At 50.5% G+C, this 25418-nt stretch overlaps 1 protein-coding gene and 1 pseudogene across 1 annotated transcript; one reads left to right on the top strand and one right to left on the bottom strand.

The window, feature by feature from the left end:
• The first annotated feature begins 1571 nt into the window (after positions 1-1571).
• On the top strand, positions 1572-11460 carry DDX56 (DEAD-box helicase 56). The gene is made up of 14 exons (XM_068550295.1): positions 1572-1653; positions 1743-1904; positions 2496-2656; positions 2802-2972; positions 3086-3176; positions 3758-4002; positions 4267-4386; positions 4896-5009; positions 5107-5201; positions 6337-6410; positions 6544-6633; positions 7332-7437; positions 10241-10314; positions 10726-11460. Exons 1-14 carry the CDS (start codon positions 1594-1596, stop codon positions 10801-10803), a joined length of 1641 nt encoding a protein of 546 aa, XP_068406396.1. The 5' UTR covers positions 1572-1593; the 3' UTR covers positions 10804-11460.
• Positions 11461-11529: 69 nt separating this feature from the next.
• LOC137768771 (cytochrome c oxidase subunit 5A, mitochondrial pseudogene) lies at positions 11530-12031 on the bottom strand (annotated as a pseudogene).
• Between the last annotated feature and the right edge of the window lie 13387 nt (positions 12032-25418).

Here is a 25418-nt window from a genome sequence, read left to right on the forward strand (position 1 = left end):
ACCCTAACAACAGCCAGAGCCTAACCTCTGGCTCTCATGCTGGGTCCATGTCAGAGTAGATTCATACGGTCATCTGAGAAACTCGTCAATATAGATTCCTGGGCAACACTCAGGTCCAGCTGATTAAGTAGGTTTATGTTTGGGGTGGTGTGGTAGGCAGAATAATAGCCTCCCAAAGATGTCCAGTTAGATGTACTAATTCCTGAAACCTGTGACCATGTTACCAAACATGGCAAAGAGGAATTAAGGTTGCTGTCATCTGCTTCTAAAATAGGGCAATTATCCTGGATTATTGGGGTGGGGCCAATGTCATAACAAAGGTTCTTTAAAAATGGAAGAGGGAGGCAAAAGAAAGTTGCAGTGATGCGAGGTGAGGACCCAACCCTCCATTAACAGCTTTGAAGATAGAGGAAGGGGGCCCCAAGCCAAGGTGGGAAAGGCAAAAAAGGGATTATTCCTCTAGAGCCTCCAGAAGGGAATGCAGCCCTGCCAACATTGTAATTTCAGCCTAGTGACGCCTCGTCAGACTTCTGATCTACAGAACCATAAGATAATAAGTTTGTGTTAAGCCACTAAGTTTATGGTAATTTGTTACAGCAGCAATAGGAAACTAATACAGGTGGGGACTAAGAATCCTTTTTTTTTTTTTGGCTGCGCTGCACCACTTGTGGGATCTCAGTTCCCCCAAACAGGAATTTAACCTGGGCCACCGCATTGAAAACCCGGAATCCTAACCACCAGGCCACCAGGGAACTCCCAAGAATTCTTATTTTTAACCAAGCTGTGCAGGCAACATGGGCTGCTAGGTTTGGGAACCCCAGAGCAACCTACCTTTTTGTTTCTCATGCCACTTATTCTTCCAACCTTCATCCTTGTACAATCCAATTGCTATAGCCTGTCCTTTGGACTGCCTGTGGCCCTGAACCTTAGCCCAGCCTCGGTGACCTCTGTTATATGCTGGTACACCCAGCGTCACTTGCTTTCTACTCTCAAAGCCATTGCCCCGTTACAGATTCCCACGGTTCCCACCACTGCTACAGGCAAACAGCCCTGGAACACATAAGCTGGTGCAGTTTTCCTGAGCATAGTAGGTGGCAGAGCAATTAGTGCTTACACATAAACCTGACAGAGATCCTCCAGATGCATAATGGTAGGAAAGGGCGTAGAACCCACCAGTGTTTCCCAAACGTGGTAAGCTACCACCGTAGCATGCCTGTTCCTAGGTAGTACACAGACGAGCACTCTAAACATTGATGTCTTTGTCAATATAACTAATGCTGGCGTTACTGCTAGGGCGAGGCTGCCCCTGCCGCTGGTAACCTTAACCTAGCACGCCATTTGGAGGTCGTGTCAGGGAACTGGCGAGGACCCGAGGCGAGGGCCCCTCCCGGGGTCCCCGCCCCACGCCGCCCCTCCCCGACACCCCAGGCAGCACTAACCGCCGCAGCCGCAGAACCCCGGGGAACACCAGAAGCCATGGCTTCCGGGAGGTGCTGACTCCTTTGAAGCTGATTGGTTGCTGCTTTGACCAGCCCACGCGTCATTGCGTGCTCTTCCTGTCGCGCGTGCGCGCTGTCACTACAGGGCAGAAGCATGGAGGATCCAGAAGCGTTGGGCTTCGAACACATGGGCCTGGACCACCGGCTCTTACAGGTACCGGGGAGGGCTGAGGAGCCGGGCCGACGTGGAGAGGGGCGGCGGCAGGGCAGCGCGCCGCCTGAGCCGTCCCTTGTCTCCTCTAGGCCGTCACCGACCTGGGCTGGTCGCGACCCACGCTGATCCAGGAAAAGGCCATCCCACTGGCCCTGGAGGGGAAGGACCTCCTTGCTCGGGCCCGCACGGGTTCAGGGAAGACCGCCGCTTATGCCATTCCGATGCTGCAGCTGTTGCTCCACAAGAAGGCGGTGAGTCGGGGGAGGGGCCGGGGAAGGGAGCCGCAGGCGTCTGAGTGGCGTTGTGCTCTCTGGGAAAGCTGTGCCCGCCACCCGCACGCCCCCAAGTCTTGCCCAAGAACCGGGTTTTCTTTTGACCTCTTACCCGTGAAGCGTGGTCTGAGAGAACCTGTTGGTTTTGTGGTAAAACGCTCTGGGCTGGGATTCAGGTTACTTGGGCTCTAAGTCCGGGCCCTGCGACCACCATTCTTTGTGTAGTCTTGAGTAAATCGCTTTCTCTTGTTTATACTATAAAAAGGAGGCACATTTTATCCTTCCATCTGTAGGATTATTGTGAAAAGCCAATGTCGCAACGGGTACATTTTAAGTAACTTTGTAACCATAAAGTAAGTTATCCTTTTTGAGGTCAGTGCCTGGGAAAAGAGTCTTCTATCTACATTCTGAGGTGGGTAAAGTAAGTGAAGGGTTGACCAGAACACAACTGGATTGTCGTGAGGAAGTCACAGCAGTTGGGTCAGATTGTCTGGAAGAGGTAGAGAAAAGCATGCAGTGGCCGTGATGATGTGAACCGACTGGCTGAAGTCTTTAATTCGTCTCTTGCAGACAGGCCCCGCAGTAGAGCAAGCTGTGAGAGCCCTTGTCCTTGTGCCGACCAAGGAACTGGCACGGCAGGCCCAGTCAATGATTCAGCAGCTGGCTGCCTACTGTGCTCGAGACATCCGGGTGGCCAATGTCTCAGCCGCTGAAGACTCAGCCTCTCAGAGGTGGGTGAAAGCAACAGGGCTGTAGGGGAATGAGTTTGCACTGGGATGTGGGTTTGGGTTTGTGTGCAGCAAGAAAGAGGGCTAATCCAGGGTGAGGTCCCAGCTGCTACCCTCTCCCCAACACTGAGGTGTTGCCCACCTGCAGAGCTGTGCTGATGGAGAAGCCCGATGTAGTGGTGGGGACCCCATCCCGCATATTAAACCACTTGCAACAAGACAACTTGAAACTGCAAGACTCCTTGGAGCTGCTGGTGGTCGATGAGGCTGATCTTCTTTTCTCCTTTGGCTTTGAGGAGGAACTCAAGAGTCTTCTCTGGTAAGGAAAAGGGGTTGTGAATAGACACTAGGACCTAGAGCGAGGGGGCCAGTTCCTCTGCCACAGTTAGAGGCTTTGGAGCTGGTGTCTGATGGGGCTCCGTTTCATTTTAGTCACTTGCCCCGGATTTACCAGGCTTTTCTGATGTCGGCTACTTTTAATGAGGATGTACAAGCACTCAAAGAGCTGGTACTGCATAACCCGGTAAGGGCCCCGTGGAAGCATCTGGAGGCGTTGACATGATACTCAAGGACTTGCTTCTCCCTTCTCAAAGGAACCCTTTATTATTTGGGGTGGGAAATTATTGATTTAGCATTCCTGGTTCTGATGTACTAGAAGCCAGTAGTTGTAAACCATCCCCCTATCCCCCCACCTAAAATCGCTATGTAGTTCCAGATGTCTGCTGGGGGCTTCAAACCATGCTTTGCCTAAAGCCTGAAAAGGGACCCCCACGGGGCACAAAGGCTACTTTGAGCAGCAGGGCTAAAGTTCTCACCTTATGTGAACTTTACTCTTCAGAAAGGTTGCTGCTCTAGGGGTTCTCTCCTCACTACAGTAATTTATAGTGTGTTTCTCTTTGTTCTGTGCCCCAAATGTTTGTGTGTAGTTTTATGTTCTCTGTGCACTACAACGGTTAGCGTGCTTTGAATTCTTAACGTTACACAGTTGGAGGGGACCCAGGGTGCCCTGCACTAACACGTTTGTGCTGGGGTTTGTGAGCCAGTGGCTTGCAGTAGCATTTCTGTCTTCTTTTCTTTCCTGACCACAGGCCTGTCCTCCCCTAGGTTACCCTCAAGTTACAGGAGTCCCAGCTGCCAGGGCCAGACCAGTTACAGCAGTTTCAGGTGGTCTGTGAGACTGAGGAAGACAAATTTCTGTTGCTGTATGCCCTGCTCAAGCTGTCATTGATCCGGGGAAAGTCTCTGCTCTTTGTCAACACAGTGGAGCGGAGTTACCGGCTGCGCCTGTTCCTGGAGCAGTTCAGCATCCCCGCCTGTGTGCTCAATGGAGAGCTCCCACTGCGCTCCAGGTGTGTCATCTCCCGTGGTTTGGTTGAAGATAGTGCCCAGGCTCTGGGCTTGACTGATCCTCGCTGACTTTATCTGTCACAACTCTGCGGTACCTACTGTAATTCCATCCTCATTTGAGGAGGTTGAGGCACAGAGATTAAGTCGGGGAAGAGTTGAAGAAGAGGGAAGAGTCAGAAAGGGTGACCGTTTTGACCAAGCAGGGGGCGGGAGAAGGACCTCCAGCCTGCTCTTGGGGCTCACTTCCGTCTGCTCTCGGGCCACAGGTGCCACATCATCTCACAGTTCAACCAAGGCTTATATGACTGCGTCATAGCAACAGATGCTGAAGTTCTGGGGCCTCCGGTCAAGGGCAAGCATCGGGGCAAAGGACCCAAGCGGAACAGGTGAGTGCACGCTTCTCTCCTCCCAGCCCTCCCCAGGGAGACCCGCTTTTCAGCCTTTCAGAAGACTGTGAGTGTGGGGGAAGGGACTGAAGGGCCAACACACATGCTCCGTGGGCAGCATGAAGGGCCAGACTGCCTGGTTTGTTGGCGCGCCATCATCCTGTGAGGGGAGGCGGCCCAGCCTCCAGTGGCTGTGACTTTTGGGAAGGATCTTTCTTCGGGGGAAAGAGGAGTCCCAGTCTCTGTCTGCCTAACGGGTTGGCTGGCTTGGAATTGTTCTCAGATTGCCTGTGGGCAGTGTTGCCCCAGAGCTGAGGTCAGAGCCCGGTTTGGCTGCCCCCACTACCCTAGTTCCTGTTCCAGTTCTGATGCTTAAGAGTCTTACACATGTCAGGGTCCTGTAGTTCCATACAAGGCTTTGTGTAGAGATTTTGCTGATTAAATAAGCTTGAGAACGTGGCCTTGGAGGAGAGGAGGGGTCTGTCTGAGGTTGGGGCGTTTTCCTGCAGGGCCGCTGATCCGGAGGCTGGTGTGGCCCGCGGCATAGACTTCCACCACGTGTGTGCTGTGCTCAACTTTGATCTCCCCCCCACCCCCGAGGCCTACATACATCGGGCCGGCAGGTAGGAGAACTGGGGCGTGGCAGGCTGGGCACCTGAATGGAGGGCACACTGTAGGACACATAGCCAGAAACACGGGCTGGGCCGTCTCTCCTTGCAGGACAGCGCGTGCCAACAACCCAGGCATAGTCTTGACCTTCGTGCTGCCCACGGAGCACTCCCATCTGGGCAAGATCGAGGAGCTTCTCAGCGGAGGTAAGAGCCCAGCTCTCACTGGCCTGCGCCAGGGCCAGGCTTCTGCCATGACACCGCAGACCCAGTGGTGGTGATGGCAGCAGGGACGCCGGCACGAGCAGCAGCCCCCCGCACACTTGGCCACGCTGTGCGCCATGTCCCTCCGCCTGTCCTTGCCCTTCCCTGGGTGGCAGGCACTGTCCCCCTTCACAGTCAAGCCAACTGAGGTCCAGAGCCGTCATGTAATTGGCCAAAGTCATGTTTATTCTCTGCCTCATGGGGCAGAAGGGCCAAGGGAAGAGGTTTGGGAGACAGGGTGGGACTGGTGGCATCTTAGAGAAGACCCTGGGAGAGGGGGCTGCTGGGGGGTTTCTGCGCTGGCGCCTTCGGGAGGTCCTGCTGTAGCGGGGCAGCCGGGCAGCGTTCCAGGCTGCAGGAAGAGCGTGCTAGCCGGGGCTGGGCAGGGCTGCTCCACCATCCAGCAGGTTATGGGGGAGGGTCCAGCCTGGCTTCTTGTGGGGCCTCACTGCTGCTCGCCACACGGGCCGAGAAAGGACATGCTCACCGCCTGGCATTGAACCCTGGCCTTGTGTAGAAGGTGGCCTGGGGCACCGCTTGACGGGAGATCGAGGGACGACTCTGGGCCTTGCTTCTCTGTGCCCTGGTTTCCTTACCTGAAATGGGTGAAGCCCCTGCTGCACCGCCAAACCCCCCCGCGCCCCCCTGCCCCATCTTCTTTTGTCGTAAACATTGAGTGACCCAGTACGCTACTGTGACAGACCAGCATCTGACTGAAAGGGCTGGTGCTCTTTAGTGCTCCGCGGCTGTCATCACGGGGACCTTGTGGCTGGAGTAGCCTTGAAGGAGGAGAGTGGGCGGGGGGGCAGGTCCTGAGGCTGAGAGACGTGACAGGAACCCAGGACGTGGGGACAGCACGCCGCCCTCGCCACAGCAGAGCGGATTGCCTGTCGTGAACTGTCCGTGAGACCCAGGTTTTCTTGCGCACGTGTGCGCTGCGGGGAAGGAGTGGGCTGGCTCCCCGGCTGCCTCGCCCCAGGGAGTGGGTGTGGGTGTGGGAGGCTCTAAGCGGTAGGCCCCCACTAGACCCCAGCCGGAGCATTCAGCCCGGGGAGCCTTACTGCCGTCTCCTCCACAGGGAACGGAGCCCCCGTCCTGCTTCCCTACCAGTTCCGCATGGAGGAGATCGAGGGCTTCCGCTACCGCTGCAGGGTGAGCGGGGCCCCCGGGGAGTACTGGGGCTTCTCTAGGACCCAGCGTCAGGCCCTTGCTGCTGAGCACCCCGGCACGAGGGCTGGCTGTGGCTCGCAGCCCCGCCGTCTTGACCTTTGGTATCTGCCCCCAGGACGCCATGCGCTCAGTGACTAAACAGGCCATCCGCGAGGCGAGGCTGAAGGAGATCAAGGAGGAGCTCCTGCACTCCGAGAAGCTCAAGGTGAGGGGCCCTGGGGAGGGAGGGGCGGGGCTTAAGGGCATCGCCCTTCCAGGAGGCTGGCCCAGCTATGAGCATGAGAGGCAGTGGACTGGACAGCTAGCTGCGCCTTCAGCAGGTCGGTGGGGAGGAAACAGGCCAAGAGCGGGTGAAGGACGCCAGCTGTCCTGTTGGGAGGTGAATCAGCCTGGCCTCTGTGGTGGACAGTGGCTGTGCCCATCAGAATCACAGCTCCTGGAGTTTATTCTCTTGACGTGCACAGTCGCACGTGTGCCCGCGTTCGTCATGATTCCCCAGGTGGAGACACCCGGGAGTCCTCCACAGAGACGCGGGAAGCCAAATTGGGTGCCTCCACGCGGTGCGTGTTACACAGGAAAGGAAGAGGCGGCTGCTTGTGTGTCAGTGCAGGACGGCCCGTGGGGTGATGATCAGTGAGGAGGGTGCGGCAGGCTCCTGGCCTCCCCACAGAAAGGGGGGTGGGAATGGGGACACATGCCTTCCCACGTGTGCAGAGCACTTGAGGGGAGATGAGAAACCGGATCAGGAGCTGGCTCTGGAGGGGGACCAGGTGGCCACAGATGAAGGCGGTGTGAAACCTTAGCCCTTGAAATTCTGAAAGACCGATTACCTGTTCAGAAACTCCCCTGTGAAATTGCAAAAGGAGGACTGACGCTGCAGTGCCTGCTTCTCTCCCCCGCCAGACGTACTTTGAAGACAACCCCAGGGATCTCCAGCTGCTGCGGCACGACCTACCCTTGCACCCCGCTGTGGTGAAGCCTCACCTGGGCCATGTCCCTGACTACCTGGGTGAGCAGGGCTGGGGGATGGGGTGGGCGTTTGTCCCTCAGCTGCTGTACGCTGGGCTGACACAGGACCACGGGGACTGGGCAGCAAGCATGTGCACAGACACAAACGCACCTCTGTTCACTCGCTTGAACTCATCCTCACAGCCTCCTGGGTAGGCATTGCTCTCTCTGTTGGGGAGACAGGAAACCAGGCATTCAAGGCCAGGGGTTTTCGCCCCAGAGCCTGGCCCAGTGAAAGAGCAAGCCAGTACCTGGCCAAGCAGCCGCCTGGGCATGGAAGGGAGTGACCAGGTGCGGGGGGGTCGCAGGTAAGAGGCAGTGCTGCTTGTGCTGGAGAAGACTCGGGATTAGTGACCGGGCCAAGCCGGGGGTGGGGTGGCTGGAGTCTCTGGAACAGCTGGCAGAGGGGACAGAACAGACCTTGTGGGGACAAGGGATATCTGGGTTGCAGCTGTGAGGACAAGAATGGACCCTGAGATGGTTTCTATGATGTAGAGGAGGCCAAAACCCAGCTGAGGTATTCAGGGGCCTGGCTCCATTTACACCTGGGTAACGATGTCCCTTGTGTCTTTGGTAACGGGTATGTGTGACTTCTATGCTGAAGGTGCTTAAAGTGGGTTAAGGAAGAAGAGTGGTGAGTGCAGGCCCCCTTCCCCAGCACCCCCCTGGATTGGCATAAACTGGCAGGTGTGGCAGGAGAGGCCCCAGCGAGTGGAAGGGAAGGATCCAGGAGATACGGGAAAATACCAGGTTCCCCCAGGACAGTGAGCTGGCGGGGACACCAGCCGGGGTCCTGGTCTGCGGAGTGAGAAGGGAGGGGGGGGAGAAGGGGTGGGAGTGCTCTCGGGTAGCTGTGAGGTGGCTGCAGCGTGTGGCAGCCTGAGGTGGGATCTCAGTTCCCTGAGCGGGAATCGAACTCGGACCGTGGTGGTGAGAGCGGCGTATCCTAGCCCCTAGACCGCCAGAGACTAGTAGTGCCTAGGAGCAGGGCCCTGGCTTTTGTCTGCTTTGAAGAAGGAATTCAGCAATTCTTTAAAATTCAGCAAAAAGTAGTGAGGTAAGTAAAGTTTTATTAGGAGGGAAGATAGGTGCAGAGAAAGCATGGGTGGGCTCAGAGAGAGACAGAGAGAGAGCACGGGCCAGCCGTGAGCTTTTGGGGTGGTTTAAATCACTTACATGGAGGCAGTTTTCCAGTTTTCATCTGGCCAGTCATCTTGCTTTATCTGGCTCCAAGTCCATATCTGGTCTGACTGAGGGCTCTGCCAGATGTGCGCGTGCATCTTTTAGCCACGACGGATTCCAGCACGAGGGTTTTTGGGAGGTTAGCAGACCATATTATGGTCTAGCACCCCCTCCCCTGAGGAACTGTTTTGCTCATGCATAGTCTGGGAGGTCTCCTTGACCCCAAGAATGAGAAATATGTGGTCTCCTTATCTTTTACCTAAGCAGGGCTTAACCTCTCTCTGTTCCTGCCATTCCCGTTACCTTGAGGTGTCCACAGGAGACAAAGACCAACTGCTTATCCTGTTCCTATTATTATCTTTATTTTCAAAGTGTAAACAGGAGGCTAGTTGTAAATGTCTAACCTGGGGCCCATCTATCTCCTGCCTCAGGAGAGAACTCCATCCTCTCTGTCACAAAGGAGCAAAGTCATTGCCAAAAGCGTGTGACCTAAAGGGGTCAAGGTGACGTGGGAGGGTGTGGCGGTGTGATGCCCAGAGGCCTGTCAGGACCTGTGTGGCCTGGCCAGATGGGACCCTGTGCTGTGCCATGGGCAGGTGGGAGTGACAGCAGAGCCCAGGGATCATGTAGCAGGTCACGAGCAGTGATGGTGGCACCAGACAGGTGAGGAAGGATATGGGAGGAGGGGCCACATAGGAAGAAATTACATGTAGGGTTTTTTTGTTTCAGCAGCATTTTTTTTTTTTTTTTAATACTTACTTATTTGGCTACACTGGGTCTTAGTTGTGGCATGCAGGATCTTCGTGTGGCATGCGTGATCTTTTTTTTTTTTTTAATAAATATTTGTGCTTTTTTTTTTAAATTAATTTATTTATTTTTGGCTGTGTTGGGTCTTCGTTTCTGTGCGAGGGCTTTCTCTAGTTGTGGCAAGCGGGGGCCACTCTTCATTGCGATGTGTGGGCCTCTCACTATCGCGGCCTCTCTTGTTGCGGAGCACAGGCTCCAGACGCGCAGGCTCAGTAATTGTGGCTCACGGGCCCAGTTGCTCCGCGGCATGTGGGATCTTCCCAGACCAGGGCTCGAACCCGTGTCCCCTGCATTGGCAGGCAGATTCTCAACCACTGCACCACCAGGGAAGCCCCATGCGTGATCTTTAGTTGCAGTGTATGGGATCTTTAGTTGTGGCATGTGGGCTCTTAGTTGCGGCATACGGGAACTAGGTCCCTGATCAGGGATCTAACCCGGGCCCCCCCTGCATTGGGAGAACGGAGTCTTAACCACTGGACCACCAGGGAAGTCCCAGCATTTTCTTTTTTCTGTTACATACTTACTGTGACAAATTTAAATACTGTAAAGAAGTGTTTTAGACAGTGAAAGTCCCCAGAATCCCACCCCTGGGGATAGCTGCTCTTCTGGCCCTGTGCATGTGTGATAACAGTCGTGTGTTCTTAGGTGTTTTAAGTGTGGACTGGAGTGCCAGGCACTGGCTCAGAGTGGGGGAGAGCACCCTGGGAGCCAGCTGGAGGGTGGAGCTGGCGGGCTCTCGGACGCTGGCTGCGGAGAGGGGCTGGGAGCTGGCACATGGGGTGGGCGGTGGCCGCTGAGCCAGATATCTCTTCCAGTTCCTCCTGCTCTTCGCGGCCTCGTCCGCCCTCACAAGAAGCGGAAGAAGCCCCCTTCCTCTAAGAAGGCCAAGGTATGTCCCCTGGAGCCTCGGTGACAGCTGCAGGGCTCCCCTCCCACCTTGTTCCACTGTCGCCAGGATGTGCTCGCCCCTTGCCCTCAGGAGGGAGGAGAGAAGTCCCGAGGACTGGCGCCAAACTCCAGGCCACTGATCAAAGTTGTGGGCACTGGGGCTCTCCCTTGGCCACCCACGGGGCAGCTTCAAGAGCAAAGGGGGACCTGCTGTTCTTTCCCCACTGCCCTCCCCATCCTCCAAGCTGCGGGAGGAAGGTGGGCCCCTGCGGTGTCCACAGCAGCTCCTGTCCTTGGCTCACGGCCTGTATGGCTTGCCAGGTGGCAACGGCACCCCCTTCTCTGAGTCTGTCTCCTTTTGCGCACACGGACATCCGCTCGCCACAGCTAATCTACCGTTTTGCCCCCACAGAAGGTGAAAACCCAGAACCCACTGCGCAGCTTCAGGCACAGAGAAGAGAAGCGCGGACCCACAGCAGCGCCCTCCTAAGCTTGTCCGGGGCCTCTCCCGGGGCTGAGCACAGAGTGTGGAGCAGGCTTCCCAGCCTGGAGGGAGCTTGATTCCCGCACCGGATGGGCTGGATTCAGGGCAGGCAGCACTGTGGCCCTCTAGATTCATGGCCAGGATGGTGCTTTGCCTTTAACAACAGAATAAAAATCCTAGCTGCCCTGGTTTGTGCCTCCTGCCTGTAGGAAGGGGCCATCCCTGGAAACCTTGGGAATCAGAAACCACTTCCAGTAAGCAGTGCCTGGCTCTCTGCCTGCCGTGTACGGTGCCTCCTTGGCCAGAAGAGGTCAGCCATGCAATGCTGCAGCCTGGTGCCTTCGGGCCCAGGAGACACCTGCCCTCCTGCCGGCAGCTCCGGCCTTCCTGTCTAGGATCAGGCTGACAGCCTCCCTTCCCTGAAGCTCGGAAACGACTTCTCGCCTGCCGGGAAGATGGTCCTTCCTGACGACACCTCTTTCTCCAGACGTGGGTACGTTGTGAATTCAGCCTTCCACTCTCTCAGGCAGCCAGGGACAGCTGTCTCCTCCCCAGACTGCTCCCTGCTCTGCTACGTGCAGCACACCTGGGTGCGGTTTTTGTTTTTGTTTTTTCTTTCAGTTCAAACTCATTTTCCTTTCATTAAAGTCCAAGTTATCGATACATTACGTGGTTTGGTACTCAAAAAGGAAAACTTGTTCAGGTAAGGTAGTATGTTGTCGTCAGTATTTCCAGGTGATTGTTTACAATCAAGTAGCATTATCAGTAAACCCTTGGGAAGCCCATCCGTGGGGTTTACACTTTGTCAAGGCGCGGTTCCTCTGGAGTGGAGATTCCCAGTTCGTTTAAAGTTTGTCTAAGTTCCTGGATGACGTAAAGGTAGATTTCCTTATGAGGTCCTGCTTTGACCTTAACCTCTAGAATGTGAACTGCACTAGCAAAATCATTTAAGTGTCTGCACGCCTGCAGTGATTTTGCGTTCTGGAACCAGATCATAGCCAACTAGCATGTTCATCCGTTTATGCAATTCCCAAGCATCAGTGTCTGGCTTGCTGAAGTATGTCACCCAGCGAGCAACCCACTCCTGTCTCACGTGGCCCACGGGACTAGCAGCGAATTGGCTGGCTAGCGGCAGCGGGGCCGGGGCTGGAGCGGGGTGCAGGAGGACTCGAGGGCTGGTCCGGGCGACTGCGGCCGCTGCTACCGAGCGCCGGCGGTCAGCGGCGCCTAGCATGATGGCGATGGTGGCGCAAAGGTTAAGGCCGAGGAGAAGCTGGGTGTGAGCTCAGGGCCACTCAGGAGCTCGTGGGGGTCGGACTCCACCTGGGTTTTAAATGCACGAGTGGCAGTGTGACGCCCACATGCCCTGTTCCTTTGCTCTCAGCTCAGCTGCAAGGCTCTAACAGTAGAGGGTCCCAACCCCCATCCGGGCCTCCCAGCTGCCGTCTGGAGGAGGGGGGACGCTGATGACTCAGTGCCCTTGATTGTGCCGGGGAAGAAAGTCAAAAGTGCTTGAGTATTTCGTTCAGAAAGAAAACCAGGCATCAGCGCAAGCTGGTCTGCATGGCGGGAGGAGCCTGGGCCTCCGGCTGCTGTTATGGTATGGTGGGATTGGGGTTGTTGGGACCTCAGGTTTGGGGTCTCCACACTTCCTGCCCCTGTTCTGAGGGTTTCCAGGGAGCCAGGGCGTGCGTGGTAGGGGCTGCTGCTCGGGTGGGATTATCAGTGAGTGCAACAGCAGCCCGTGCAATGCGGCCAGCGTTCCTGCGGTCTGCCCTGGCTCGGGCACCCTACGGAGGTCAGTCAGTGGAGCTGAACAGAGATGGCTGCTTTATGAGTGTCTGTTGGGTCCCAGAGCTGTACCAAGAGCATTGTGGGTGTCACTGCGTGTGGGAGGAGCCGGCCTTGGAGAGCATCCTGGCCCCCGCCTGGCTGCTGCCTTCAGTCCCTGCCAGACCTCCCCACCTGCTGCCTGAGGCAGGTGAGGAGCTGAGGCCTGGCCCTGGGGACACGAGAGAGAGCCCGGGACATCGAGGAGGCTGTCTGCTCTACAATGCTGTGCCAACCTTGCACTGTAACCTTCCCTGTTCCTCTGACCCTGCCACCTCCAGGCATCCCGGCCAGTGAGCTTACATCCAGAATCAGCGCGGATGCAGGAGAGTGGGCGCCTCGGGTTTCCCCAGTGATGTTCCTTCTCAAAGGGGCCTCTGCTCTGGGCTGTGTTCCCAGCTGGGGACAGAGCTGGGGCCTGGTGGCCGCGTGCTAGTTGCAGGCTGTGTGCCGAGACCCGTGCTGAGCGTTCTACCAACATAAGGCTACTCCCGATTCCTAGGTGGGAGGCTGAGGCTCAGAACTTAGCTGGCGTCAAGGTCACAGGGCAGGTGACGGCAGGATTTGGAGGTCAGCACAGGCCTGCCCTGGTGTCTCGGGCTGGCCCGGCGGTCCACGCCCGCGGAGGAGTAGCCGGCGCTCTCAGCAGCATGGGGCAGGTGCCATCCTAGGCACTGTATTACATAAGCCTGGGCTGTGTTTACATAACCCTCGCTCAGCTGGAATGGGCCCTGGCACTTGGTGGGGTCTGAATTGAGCGGGTTGAAGAGAGTGGTGTGTCCCCATGCCCTGGGTCTGCAGAGGGAAGGTGTACGGATGTCTCATTCAGTCACACAGCCTTGGGTGGAGGCACTGCTGTCCATTTACACGTGGGGAAACAGGCCCTCAGAGGTTGAACTTGTGTATCTGATACGAAACCTGTGCCCTTGATAAGCACGTCAAAAACAGAACTGGACAGGCCCTGGGACACAGGCGTGCACGTGATGCGTGATCTGGGCTTGGAAGGAAAGAGGTGGGGTTAGCCTGCCTTAAGCTCAGCTTCATTGAGCAACAGATAAGCTTGGCCTGTTTCCAGCCGTTTCCAGTCTGGCTAGGCACAGAGCTCACGGCAAAGGGGGCAGCAGAGTGCAGGGACTTTCTCCACCCCTGGCTGGCCTAATCCCACGCGTAGGCTTGAATGGGTGCCACTGTGTTCCTGGCTGTGGGCTAGGGTCTAGGGGAGATGGACAGAGCACAGCCCCTGCATGGGAGGAGCTTTAGAGGGGTCAAGAACCAAGCTTTCAGTGCATCCCAACCTCCCCCGAGCTACAGACTCCTGAAGCACCTTTCTGCTCTGCCAACACTTGTTGGAGCTGCCAGGTGCAGGTGCTGGGCTGGGGGCAGGAGGGAGCGGGCCAGGCCCTCCAGCCAGCACACTGGTGGCTAGACTGGCACCCTTCTGGGATGTCCACAGTGCCAGGAGGGTTACCTGGGGCCTCACCCAATTGGAGGAGTCCGGTGAGACTGGAAGGGTGGGGGGAACAGCAGTTCTGAGAGGGAACAGTGTGTGTAAGTGCTCCGGGTGGGAGGGAACCCGGCACATCTGAGGATGAAAAGAAAACAAAAGCGGTTGCCACCAAAACAGGCAAAAACTGAAAAACTAACCTGATTTATTTTAAAAAGATAATAGTCACATGTTAAAAATTCAAAAGACACCAAAAGGTGCCAGTGGATTTGAAGCAGGAGAGCACCCTGATCAGATTTGGCCACGGTGATAACGCATGGGAGAACAGAGTGTCCCTAGAAACCTCTGGACCCAGAGCACGAGCCAGTTCAAGTGCATTTCCCATTCCAGCTAATTCTCTCCCCATCTGCTGAGGATCGGTGACTCAGCCTTTGGGGAATCAGTTGTTCTCGGGACTTTGGTCTTTAGCGGCAGTTTCTCCTGGAGGGAGGCAATGTCGATCGAACTGAATTCGTGCAGGGAGGCACCCCTGCCAAATGCCATCCTCTTTTCCCCGGAGAAAAGCCTTAGGGTGTCCGGCTTCTCAGCGGGGCCAAGAGCCACTTCTCGTGTGTTCACTACAGCCATGTTTATGTGGAAAAAGAAGACGTGATCCTTCTGGGCAGGAAAAGTCACCTCTGCCCAGCCTCCCACGGTGCGCCAGGCACCTCGCTGGGCAGACTCAACCTCACTCAGCTCAGAAGCTCTTCAGAGCTCGAGTGTCTGCCCACGAATCCATCCTCAAGGCCGCTGAGAAGCAGTGAGATCGACGTGGCACGGCTGAGCTGGAGAGCATGGGCATATCCGAGGTCTTCAGACCAGCTCCAAGAGCTGCCTTTGTGGCACCCGAGATGTGCCAGCCCGGCCTCCAGGGAAGCGCCTCGCTTTTCTTGGCCTCCTCTGGGGTCTCAGCTGTAAGTGGGTGTATAGTGGCCTCTCCGAGTGTCCCTGTGTGTGGGATGACCCAATGAGGCTTGGGAGCCCCTGTCCCCCCGCGCTCCCCGCCCCGTGCCTGGCTCTGCGCTAGCCCCTGGGTCCCGTGGGACGGCTCTGCACACAGCGCCCTCAAACTTGAATGCACACCTGGATCGCAGAGGCTTCTTCTCGGAATGCAGGTGTCATCCCGCAGGTCTGGGGCAGGGCCAGAGATTCTGCATTTCTAATAACCTCCTTCCTGTGGGAGCCCGATGCTGCTGGACCCCACACCAGCCCTCGAGAGGCGAGCTTGACTGTCCACACACCCATCCCATTGTACAGGTTGGAAAACTGAAGCTCAGAGAGAGTAAGTAGCCAGCCTAGTGCCAGCCAGCTAAGTGGCAGAGTAGGAGGGTGCTCAGATCAGTGGGCCCCCCTCTGGAACCCAAGGTCCAGCCCTGTCCTGTCCCTTCTCTGAGTCTCATCTTCATCTGTGAGGGGCAGTGATAAAGGGTGTAACTTTCTAGCCTAAGTATCGACGTGTCCCATCCAATATTTGTGACATACTAAAAAATTATTAGTTGTTTATCTGAAATTTAAATCTCGCTGGGCGTCTTCCTCTGTATTTACTAAATTTGGCAACCCTAGAGTGTGGAACCTTTCTTGCCTGGGCATGGCTTCCTCCAGGAAGACTTCCTGATCCCTGGCCTGGGCTGGGCACCTTTTTCTTGGTGTGTATCTGATACTGCCCTTGACCTCATTAGGCTTGTCTCTGGGGCCTGGTCTCTACTCTGGCCTGGGAGCTCTTGGAAGCATGCACCATGCCAAGTTGTTAGTGGGTTCCTGGGCCCAACCAGGACTCGCCCATGTTCATTAAAAGCTTTTCCCCTGAGAGTGTCCCTGGTACCTTGAGGGTAATTCATTGTCACAAGCCCCTCTCCTGTCTGGGGCTCTGGAGCACTATTTCCAGTTAAAAGTGGAAGGAAGGATATGCTAAGCAGGCTGGACTCTGCCCCCGATGCAACGGGCTGGACGCTCCCTCCAAGTCACCTCTGTGACTCAGGGCAGAGACCAGGCCAGGCCATAGTCCTGGGCCATCCTCTCCATGGACCTGCAGGCCCTTCCCCACCTCAGGCTCCGGAGATGCTGGGCGAGCAGGCTGGGTGAGCAGACTCCCGAGATGCTGGTGGCTGCCCCACCGGGGATGGGGACAAAGGACCAGACAGCCCTGGGCTTTCTGTCTTCCACACCAGTGCTTCCTGACTGCGGCTGAGCTCCAGGGAAAGACAATCTCATACGTTCACTGAAATGCATAGATTGGACCCTTATATGTGCAATATCCCTGCCCCCAGGAACCAGGAACTCAGCTTCCAGGAGCAAAACACATACATAAGGCAACAGAGAGGCCAAATGCTGTGATGACTAGAGCATGGAGAGCCCGCCTGGGCCTGGGGTGGTGGGCAAAGTCCCCACCACGCTGAAGAATTTGACGCGAGTTGTGAAGGACAGGCAGGAATTGGGAAGCCATGGAGGGGGCCTTTGCGGCGTCACAGCTGAGCTGGGGGACAGGGACCCACAGGACACGTGGAGAACGGTGAGCAGGTTAGCTGGCTTAGCAAAGGCTTCGTGGGGCAGTGGTTCTCAACTGGGGTGATCTGCCCCAATGCGGCCTCTGGCAAGGAGTGGGGACAGTTTAGATCATCACATCTGGGGTGGATGCTACTGGCATCTAGTGGGTAGAAGGAGGAATGCTGCTAAATCCTACAGTGCCCAGGGCAGTCCCCACGAAGAAGAGGTATCCGGCTGAAAATATCAACGGGGCCCTACAAAGCACCAGTAGGGGATGCTGAGAGCCAGGTGGGAGAGAGCAGGGAATTCCAGGCACATCACTTAGGACTGCGTATAGCTGCGGTAAGAGAAACCCCATGACAGGGATGTAAACGAAGAGGGGTCGGACTAACTGGAGCTGGATGGCCGCAGGGATCCGAGTTCTTCCATCTTCCTGCCCTGCCGTCTTTTTTGAAAATTGTGGTAAAATATACATAACATAAAATTGACCATCTTAATCATTTTAAGTGTATAATCCACATTGCTGAAGTGTGAAGTATATAAAGTACATTCACACTGTTGTGAATTCACCACCATCCATCTCCAGAACCTTTTCACCTTCCCAACCTGAAACTCAATACGTGTTAAACAATAACTTCCGACCCACTCCACGAGCCCCTGGCAACCACTATTCTACTTCCTGTCTCTATGGATTTGACCACTCTAGGGTCCTCATACAAGTGGAATCACAGTGTTTGTCCTTTTGTGTCTGACTTATTTCACTTAGCATAATGTCTTTGAGGTTCATCCGGGTAGTAGCATGTATCAGAATTTCATATCTTTTTGTGGCTGAATAATATTCCAAGCATGTATATGCCACATTTTTATCCATTCATCTGTTGATGGACACTTGGGTTGTTTCCACATTTGGGCTATTGTGAATAGTGCATCAGTGAACATTGGTGTACACCTGTTCCTGCTTTCAATTCTTTTGGGTGTATACCTTGGAGTAGAGTAGAATTGATAGATCATATGACAATTCCATGTTTAACTTTTTGAGGAACTGCCAAACTGTTTTCCATAGTGGCTGCACCAGTCTATATTCCCACCAACAATGTGTGAGCTTTCTAACTTTTCCACATCACTAACAACACCTGGTATTGTCCATTTTTTTAATAAAGGCCAACCTACTGGGTGTGAAGTGGTATCTCATTGTGGTTTGGTTTGCATTTCCTAATGACTAATGATGTTGAGCATCTTTTCATGTGCTTATTTATTGGTCATTTGTCTATCTTCTTTGGCAAAAAAGTCTATTCAGGTTCTTTGCCTGTTTTTGAATTGGGTGCTTTTTTTGTTTGTTTGTTTTGGGCCTCACTGTACGGCATGCGGGATCTTAGTCCCCCCACCAGGGGTTGAACCCGTGTCCCCTGCAGTGGAAGCGCAGAGCCCTAACCACTGGACCACCAGGGAATTCCCTGGGTGGGTTATTTTCATTGAATTGGGGGAATTAAAAAAATAGATTCTGGGGGCTTCCCTGGTGGCGCAGTGGTTGAGAATCTGCCTGCTAATGCAGGGGACACGGGTTTGCGCCCTGGTCTGGGAGGATCCCACATGCCGCGGAGCAACTAGACCCATGAGCCACAACTGCTGAGCCTGCGCGTCTGGAGCCTGTGCTCCGCAGCAAGAGAGGCCACGATAGTGAGAGGCCCGCGCACCGCGATGAAGAGTGGCCCCCGCTTGCCACAACTAGAGAAAGCCCTAGCACAGAAACGAAGACCCAACATAGCAATCAAGCAATCAATCAATAAAAAAAAAAAACAAACACACACACACTCACACAGTCTCAGTGACATGCAACAAAAAGCATTTGTTTAAAAAAAAAAAAAAGATTCTGCATATTAATATCAACCCCTTATCAGGTATATGCTTTGCAAATATTTTCTCCCACTTTGTGGATTGTCTTTGCAATCTCTTGATAGTGTCCTTTGATGAACAGATTTCAATTTTGATGCATTCCAATGTATCTTTTTTTTTTTTTTACTATTTATTTATTTATTTGGCTGCGCTGGGTCTTAGTTGCGGCACGTGGGATCTTTAGTTGAGGCATGTGGGATCTTTAGTTGCGGCGTGTGGGATCTAGTTCTCTGACCAGGGATCGAACCGGGCCCCCTGCATTGGGAGCATGGAGTCTTAACCACTGGACCACCAGGGAAGTCCCCAGTGTACCTATTTTTTTTTCTTTTACCTGTGCTTTTGGTGTCATAGCAGCAGAAATCATTGCTAAATTCAATGTCATGTAGATTTCCCCCTAAGTTTTCTTCTAAGAGTTTTATAGTTTTCCTCTTTCATTTAGATTTTTGATCCATTTTGAGTTGATTTTTGTATATGGTGTAAGGTAAAGGTCCAACTTCATTCTTTTGCATGTGGAGATCCAGTTTTTTCAGCCCCATTTGTTGAAAAAAACTATCCCTGGTCTATATATGTCTTTATTCTGGTACCACACTATTTTGATAACTGTAACTTTATAATAAGTTTGAAACAGAAAGTGTGAGTTTTCCAACTTTGTTCTTTTTTGTCGAGACTGTTTTGGCTATTCAGAGCCCCTTGAGTTTCCACACAAATTTCTGCAAAAAGTGTCATTGGGATTTTGATAGGAATTGCATTGAATCTGTAGATCTCTTTGGGTAGTATTAACAACTTAACAACAGTAAGTCTTCCATTCCTGAATGTGAGGTGTGTTCCCATTTATTTGTGTCTTCTTTAATTTCTTTTGATTTGATTTGATTTGATTTAGTTTTTTTACTGAAGTATAGCTGACTTACAGTATTATATTAATTTTAGGTGCACAACGTAGTGATTTGATTTTTTATGTATTACAAAATGATCACCACTTCTTTAATTTCTTTCAGCAATGTTTTATAGTTTTCACTTTGCAGGTCATTCACCTCCTTGGTTGAATTTATTCCTGAGTATTTTATCTTTTGATGCTATTGCAAATGGAATTCTTTTCTTAATTTTCTTTTCAGATTGTTCATTGTTAGTGTATAGAAATGCAACTGATTTTTGTGCAACTGATTTTGTATCCTGCAACTTTGCTGAACTTGCTTATTAGCTCTAGTAGCTTTCTTGTAAATTCTTTGGGATTTTCTATATATAGGATCACATCATCTGTAAATAGAGATAGTTTTACTTCCTCTTCTCCAGTTTGGATATCATCTGTTTCTTTTTCTTGTCTAATTGATCTGGCTAGAATATCAGTACAATGTCAGATAGCAGCGGTGAAAGGCATCCTTGTCTTGTCCCTGATCATAAGGGAAAATTTTCAGTCTTTCACAACTGAGTACGATGTTTGCTGTGGGATTTTTGTAAATGTCCTTTATCATGTTGAGGAAGTTCTCTCTCTCTCTTTTTTTTAAAAAATAAATTTATTTATTTATTTTTGGCTGCGTTGGATCTTTGTTGCTGCGCATGGGCTCTCTCTAGTTGCGGCAAACGGGGGTTACTCTTTGTTGTGGTGCGCGGGCTTCTCACTGCAGTGGCTTCTCTTGTTGCGGAGCACGGGCTGTAGGTGCACAGGCTTCAGTAGTTGTGGCACGCGGGCTCAGTAATTGTGGGTTGCGGGCTGTAGAGCGCAGGCTCAGTAGTTGTGGCACATGGGCTTAGTTGCTCCACGGCATGTGGGATCTTCCCGGACCAGGGCTTGAAACTGTGTCCCCTGCATTGGCAGGCGGATTCTTAACCACTGCGCCACCAGGGAAGTCGGAGGAAGTTCTCTTTTATTCCTAGTTTTCTGAGTGGTTTTTTGGTGATGAAAGGGTGTTGGATTTTGTCAAATACCTTTTATGCTTTAGTTGAGATAATCATGTGGCTTTTCCCCTTCATTCTATTAATATGATGTATTACATTGATTGATTTTCTTATGTTGAACTACCCCTGAATTCATGGGATAAATCCCACGTGGTCATGATGTACAATATTCTTAATATGCTGTTGATTTGGTTTACTAATATTGATATTTTGTTCAGGACTTTTGCATCTATATTTGTAAGGGATATTGGTCTTTTTTTCTTAGTCTAGCTAAAGTTGAACTATCTCTTGGTTTCATTGATTTTTCTCTATTGTTTTCTATTCTCTATTTTGTTTGTCTCTGCTCTCATTTCTATTATTTCCTTCCTTCTGTGAGCTTTGGGTTTAGTTTGCTCTGCCTTTTCTAGTTTCTTAAGGTGTCCAGGTAAGCCGTTGATTTGAGATCTTTCTTCCTTTTTTAAAAAAATTAATTTTTATTGGAGTATAGTTGACTTACAATGCTGTGCCAGTTTCTGCTGTACAGCAAAGTGAACCAGTTATACATATACATATATCTACTCTTTTTTAGATTCTATTCCCATATAAGTCATTACAGAGTACTGAGCAGAGTTCCCTGTGCTATAAGTAGGTCCTTATTAGTTATCTATTTTATATGTAGTAGTGTGTATATGTCAGTCCCAGTCTCCCAATTTATCACCCCCCTTTCCCCCTTAGCAACCACAAGTCTGCCCTCTATATCCACGACTATATCTCCATCCTGTAAATAGGAACAAAGGTTCATTTGTACTATTTTTTAAGATTCTACATATAAGTGATATCATATGATACTTGTCTTTCTCTGACTGACTTACTTCACTCAGCATGACCATCCTCAGGTCCATCCATGTCACTGCAAATGGTATTATTCTTCTTTTTTAATGTATACATTTATAGCAATAAATTTTCTGCTCATCACTGCTCATCACTCATCACTACATCTCATAAATTTTGGTAAATTGTGTTTTTATTGTGTTTTTATTTTTGTTTGTGTGAAGGTATTTTATAATTTTCCTTGTGATTTCTTCTTTGACCCATTACTTGTTTAAGGGTGTGTTAATCTTCACAAATTTGTGAAATTTTCAGTTTTCCTTGTGCTCTTGATTTCTAGTTTCATTCCGTTGTGATTGGAAAAGATACTTTGATGATTTCAATAATTTTAAATGATTAAGACTTGTTTTGTGGCCTAATATGTGGTCTGTCCTGGGGAATATTCCATGTGCACAAGAGAAAAATGTGTGTTTTGCTTTTGTTGGGTAGAGTTGTCTATATACGTCTGTTAGTTCTAATTGGTTTATAGTGTTGAGTCCTCTATTTCCTTACTGATCTTCTGTTTGGGTGTTCTATCCATATTGAAAGTGAGGTATTGAAGTCTCTAACTATTATTATTATAGAATTGTCTATTTCTCCCTTCAGTTCTTTACAGTTTGGGATTCTGTTGTTCTCTGTATGCACGTTTATAATTATTATAGCTTCTGGATGAATTGACCCTTTAGTTAATATATGATGTCTTTCTTTGTCTCTTGTAACAGTTTTCAACTTAAAGTCTATTTTGTTTGATATTAAGATAGCCACTCCTGCTCTCTTTTTGTTACTATTTGCATGAAATATCTTTTTACATGCTTTTATTTTTTTTCTCACTTTATATCTAAAGTTATTCTCAAAGTAGTTGTGGCTCGCAGGCTCTAGAGCACAGGGTCAGTAGTTGCAGTGCACAGGCTTAGTTGCTCCGTGGCATGTGGGATCTTCCCAGACCAGGGCTCGAACCCATGTCCCCTGCATTGGCAGGCGGATTCTTAACCACTGCACCACCAGGGAAGTCCTACTTTTCTATTTCTCCTCCTCAAACTTGATTATTTCAATTGCTTTATCTTCAGGTTCACTGATTATTTCCTCACATCTGCTGTTGAACCCCTCTAGTGGATTTTTCATTTCAGTTACTGTACTTTTCAGCTCCAGAATTTCTTTTTGATTTCTTTTTAGATTTTCTATCTCTTTGTTAATTTTGTTCATACTTTTTTTTTCTGATTTCCTTTGGTTCTTTGTACCTTTTTCCCTTTGCCTTCTTGAGTATATTTTAGACAGTTGTTAGTTTTGTTTTGGTATTTTTTTTTGGCTACACTGCACAGCTTGTGGGATCTCAGTTCCCCGACCAGGGATTGAACCCAGGCCACAGCACTGAAAGCACCAAATTCTAACCACTAGACCACCAGGGAACTCCCTAGACAGTTGTTTTAAGATCTTTTCTTATGGGTTTCCTCAGGGATGGTTTTTGTCAATTTTTTTTTTTTTTTTGGCCTCACCACGTGGCTTGTGGGATCTGAGTTCCTCGATCAGGGATTGAACCCATGTCCCCTGCAGTGGAAGCTCAGAATCCTAATCACTGGACTGCCAGGGAATTCCCTGTCAATTTTTTTGTTACTTTGAATGGGCATATTTTCTTGTTTCTTTGTATGCATTATCAATGTTTTGTTGAAAACTGAGTATTTGATTATTAAAAATGTGCTAACTCTGGAAATCAGATTCTCCCTATTCCCTAGCATTTGCTCTTTTGGTTTGTTTATGTTTTTACTGTTGAAGTTTGTAGTGGTCTGCTTATGTTTATACTTTTCCAAACTATTTTGCAAAGACTATTCCTTGTGTGTGCTCACTGAAATCTCTGCTCCTTTAGCTCATGATCAGCTAATGTTTTGGTAGAGATTTCCTTGAATGCCAGGAGCTAAACAAACAAACAAAACACACACACACACACACAGAAACAGAAAAACAAACAAACAAAACTCCACCTCTCCCTTTTTTTCAGATTGGCTCTGTGCTGGGATTATCCTTTAACATTTATGCAGGCTTGCTCTGAGCCTAGGCATAAGCCCAGGGTGAAAGCGTCAGGTCTCTGCAGGTCTTTTCTGGGTATGTGTCTTGTGCTGTGCATGCATGTGGCTTTCTAAATACCCCTTATACACAGCTGCTTTTGAATGTACTAACTTTCCAAGCTTCTCCTCTGGGCTGTGTTTGATCTTTTGTATGTCTCCACTCATAATCCCTTGCCTCAGATGTCTTTTAGGAGCAGTGGCTGTTGCTTTGTCCACCTGACTTCCACTTGACGTGAAAGAGAAGCAAGTGCCTCACATTTCTTTATGTCGCAGTTCTTTAGGTCTCCCCAAGACCGGTTAGAATGTATATACACAGTAATTTGCAAATAAGGGTGCCTCAGCTTCCACTGGTTTGAGGGAGGGGATTAGAAACTGTGTTACCATCACTTCAAGACGAAGACCTCCGCTGTGCCAGAGAGGGGGTGGGGCATGGTTGAGTAGAAACACCGGAAAACTTTCCTGTCTTTTTTGGTTTATTTTTGGCTGCACCACGTGGCATGTGGGATCTTAGTTCCCCGTCCAGGGATCAAACCTGCACCCCCTGCAATGGAAGCATGGTGTCTTAACCACTGGACTATCAGGGAAGTCCCCTACTGTCTTTTTTTTTTTTTTTTTTAACATCTTTATTGGAGTATTACTGCTTTACAATGGTGTGTTAGTTTATGCTTTATAACAAAGTGAATCAGCTATACATATACATATATCCCCATATCTCCTCCCTTTTGAGCCTCCCTCCCACCCTCCCTATCCCACCCCTCTAGCTGGTCACAAAGCACCAAGCTGATCTTCCCGTGCTATATGGCTGCTTCCCACTAGCTATCTATTTTACATTTGGTAGTGTATATATGTCCATGCCCCTCTCTCACGTCGTCCCAGCTTACCCTTCCCCCTCCCTGTGTCCTTAAGTCCATTCTCTACGTCTGCGTCTTTATTCCTGTCCTGCCCCTAGGTTCTTCAGAACCATTTTTTCTTTTAGATTCCATATATATGTGTTAGCATATGGTATTTGTTTTTCTCTTTCTGACTTACTTCACTCTCTATGACAGACTCTAGGTCCATCCACCTCACTACAAATAACACAATTTCGTTTCTTTTTATGGCTGAGTAATATTCCATTGTATATATGTGCCACATCTTCTTTATCCATTCATCTGTCGATAGACACTTAGGTTGCTTCCATGTCCTGTCTATTGTAAATAGAGCTGCAATGAACATTGTGGTACATGACTCTTTTTGAATTATGGTTTTCTCAGGGTATATGCCCAGTAGTGGGATTGCTGGGTCATATGGTAGTTCTATTTTTAGTTTTTTAAGGAACCTCCATACTGTTTTTCATAGTGGCTGTATCAATTTACATTCCCACTAACAGTGCAAGAGGGTTCCCTTTTCTCCACACCCTCTCCAGCATTTATTGTTTGTAGATTTTTTGATGATGGCCATTCTGACTGGTGTGAGGTGATACCTCATTGTAATTTTGATTTGCATTTCTCTAATGATTAATGATGTTGGCATCCTTTCATGTGTTTGTTCGCAATCTGTATATGTTCTTTGGAGAAATGTCTATTTAGGTCTTCTGCCCATTTTTGGCTTGGCTTGTTTGTTTTTTGATATTGAGCTGCATGAGCTGCTTGTATATTTTGGAGATTAATCCTTTGTCAGTTGCTTCATTTGCAAATATTTTCTCCCATTCTGAGGGTTGTCTTTTCATCTTGTTTATGGTTTCCTTTGCTGTGCAAAAGCTATTAAGTTTCATTAGGTCCCATTTGTTTATTTTTGTTTTTATTTTCATTTCTCTACGAGGTGGGTCAAAAAAGATCTTGCTGTGATTTATGTCATAGAGTGTTCTGCCTATGTTTTCCTCTAAGAGTTTGATAGTGTCTGAGCTTACATTTAGGTCTTTAATCCATTTTGAGTTTATTTTTGTGTATGGTGTTAGGGAGTGTTCTAATTTCATTCTTTTACATGTAGCTGCCCAGTTTTCCCAGCACCACTTATTGAAGAGGCTGTCTTTTCTCCATTGTATATTCTTGACTCCTTTATCAAAAATAAGGTGATCATATGTGTGTAGGTTTATCTCTGGGCTTTCTAACCCGTTCCATTGATCTATATTTCTGTTTTTGTGCCAGTACCAT

The sequence above is a fragment of the Eschrichtius robustus genome, chromosome 8, assembly GCF_028021215.1.
Source record: "Eschrichtius robustus isolate mEscRob2 chromosome 8, mEscRob2.pri, whole genome shotgun sequence".
NCBI lineage: Eukaryota > Metazoa > Chordata > Mammalia > Artiodactyla > Eschrichtiidae > Eschrichtius > Eschrichtius robustus.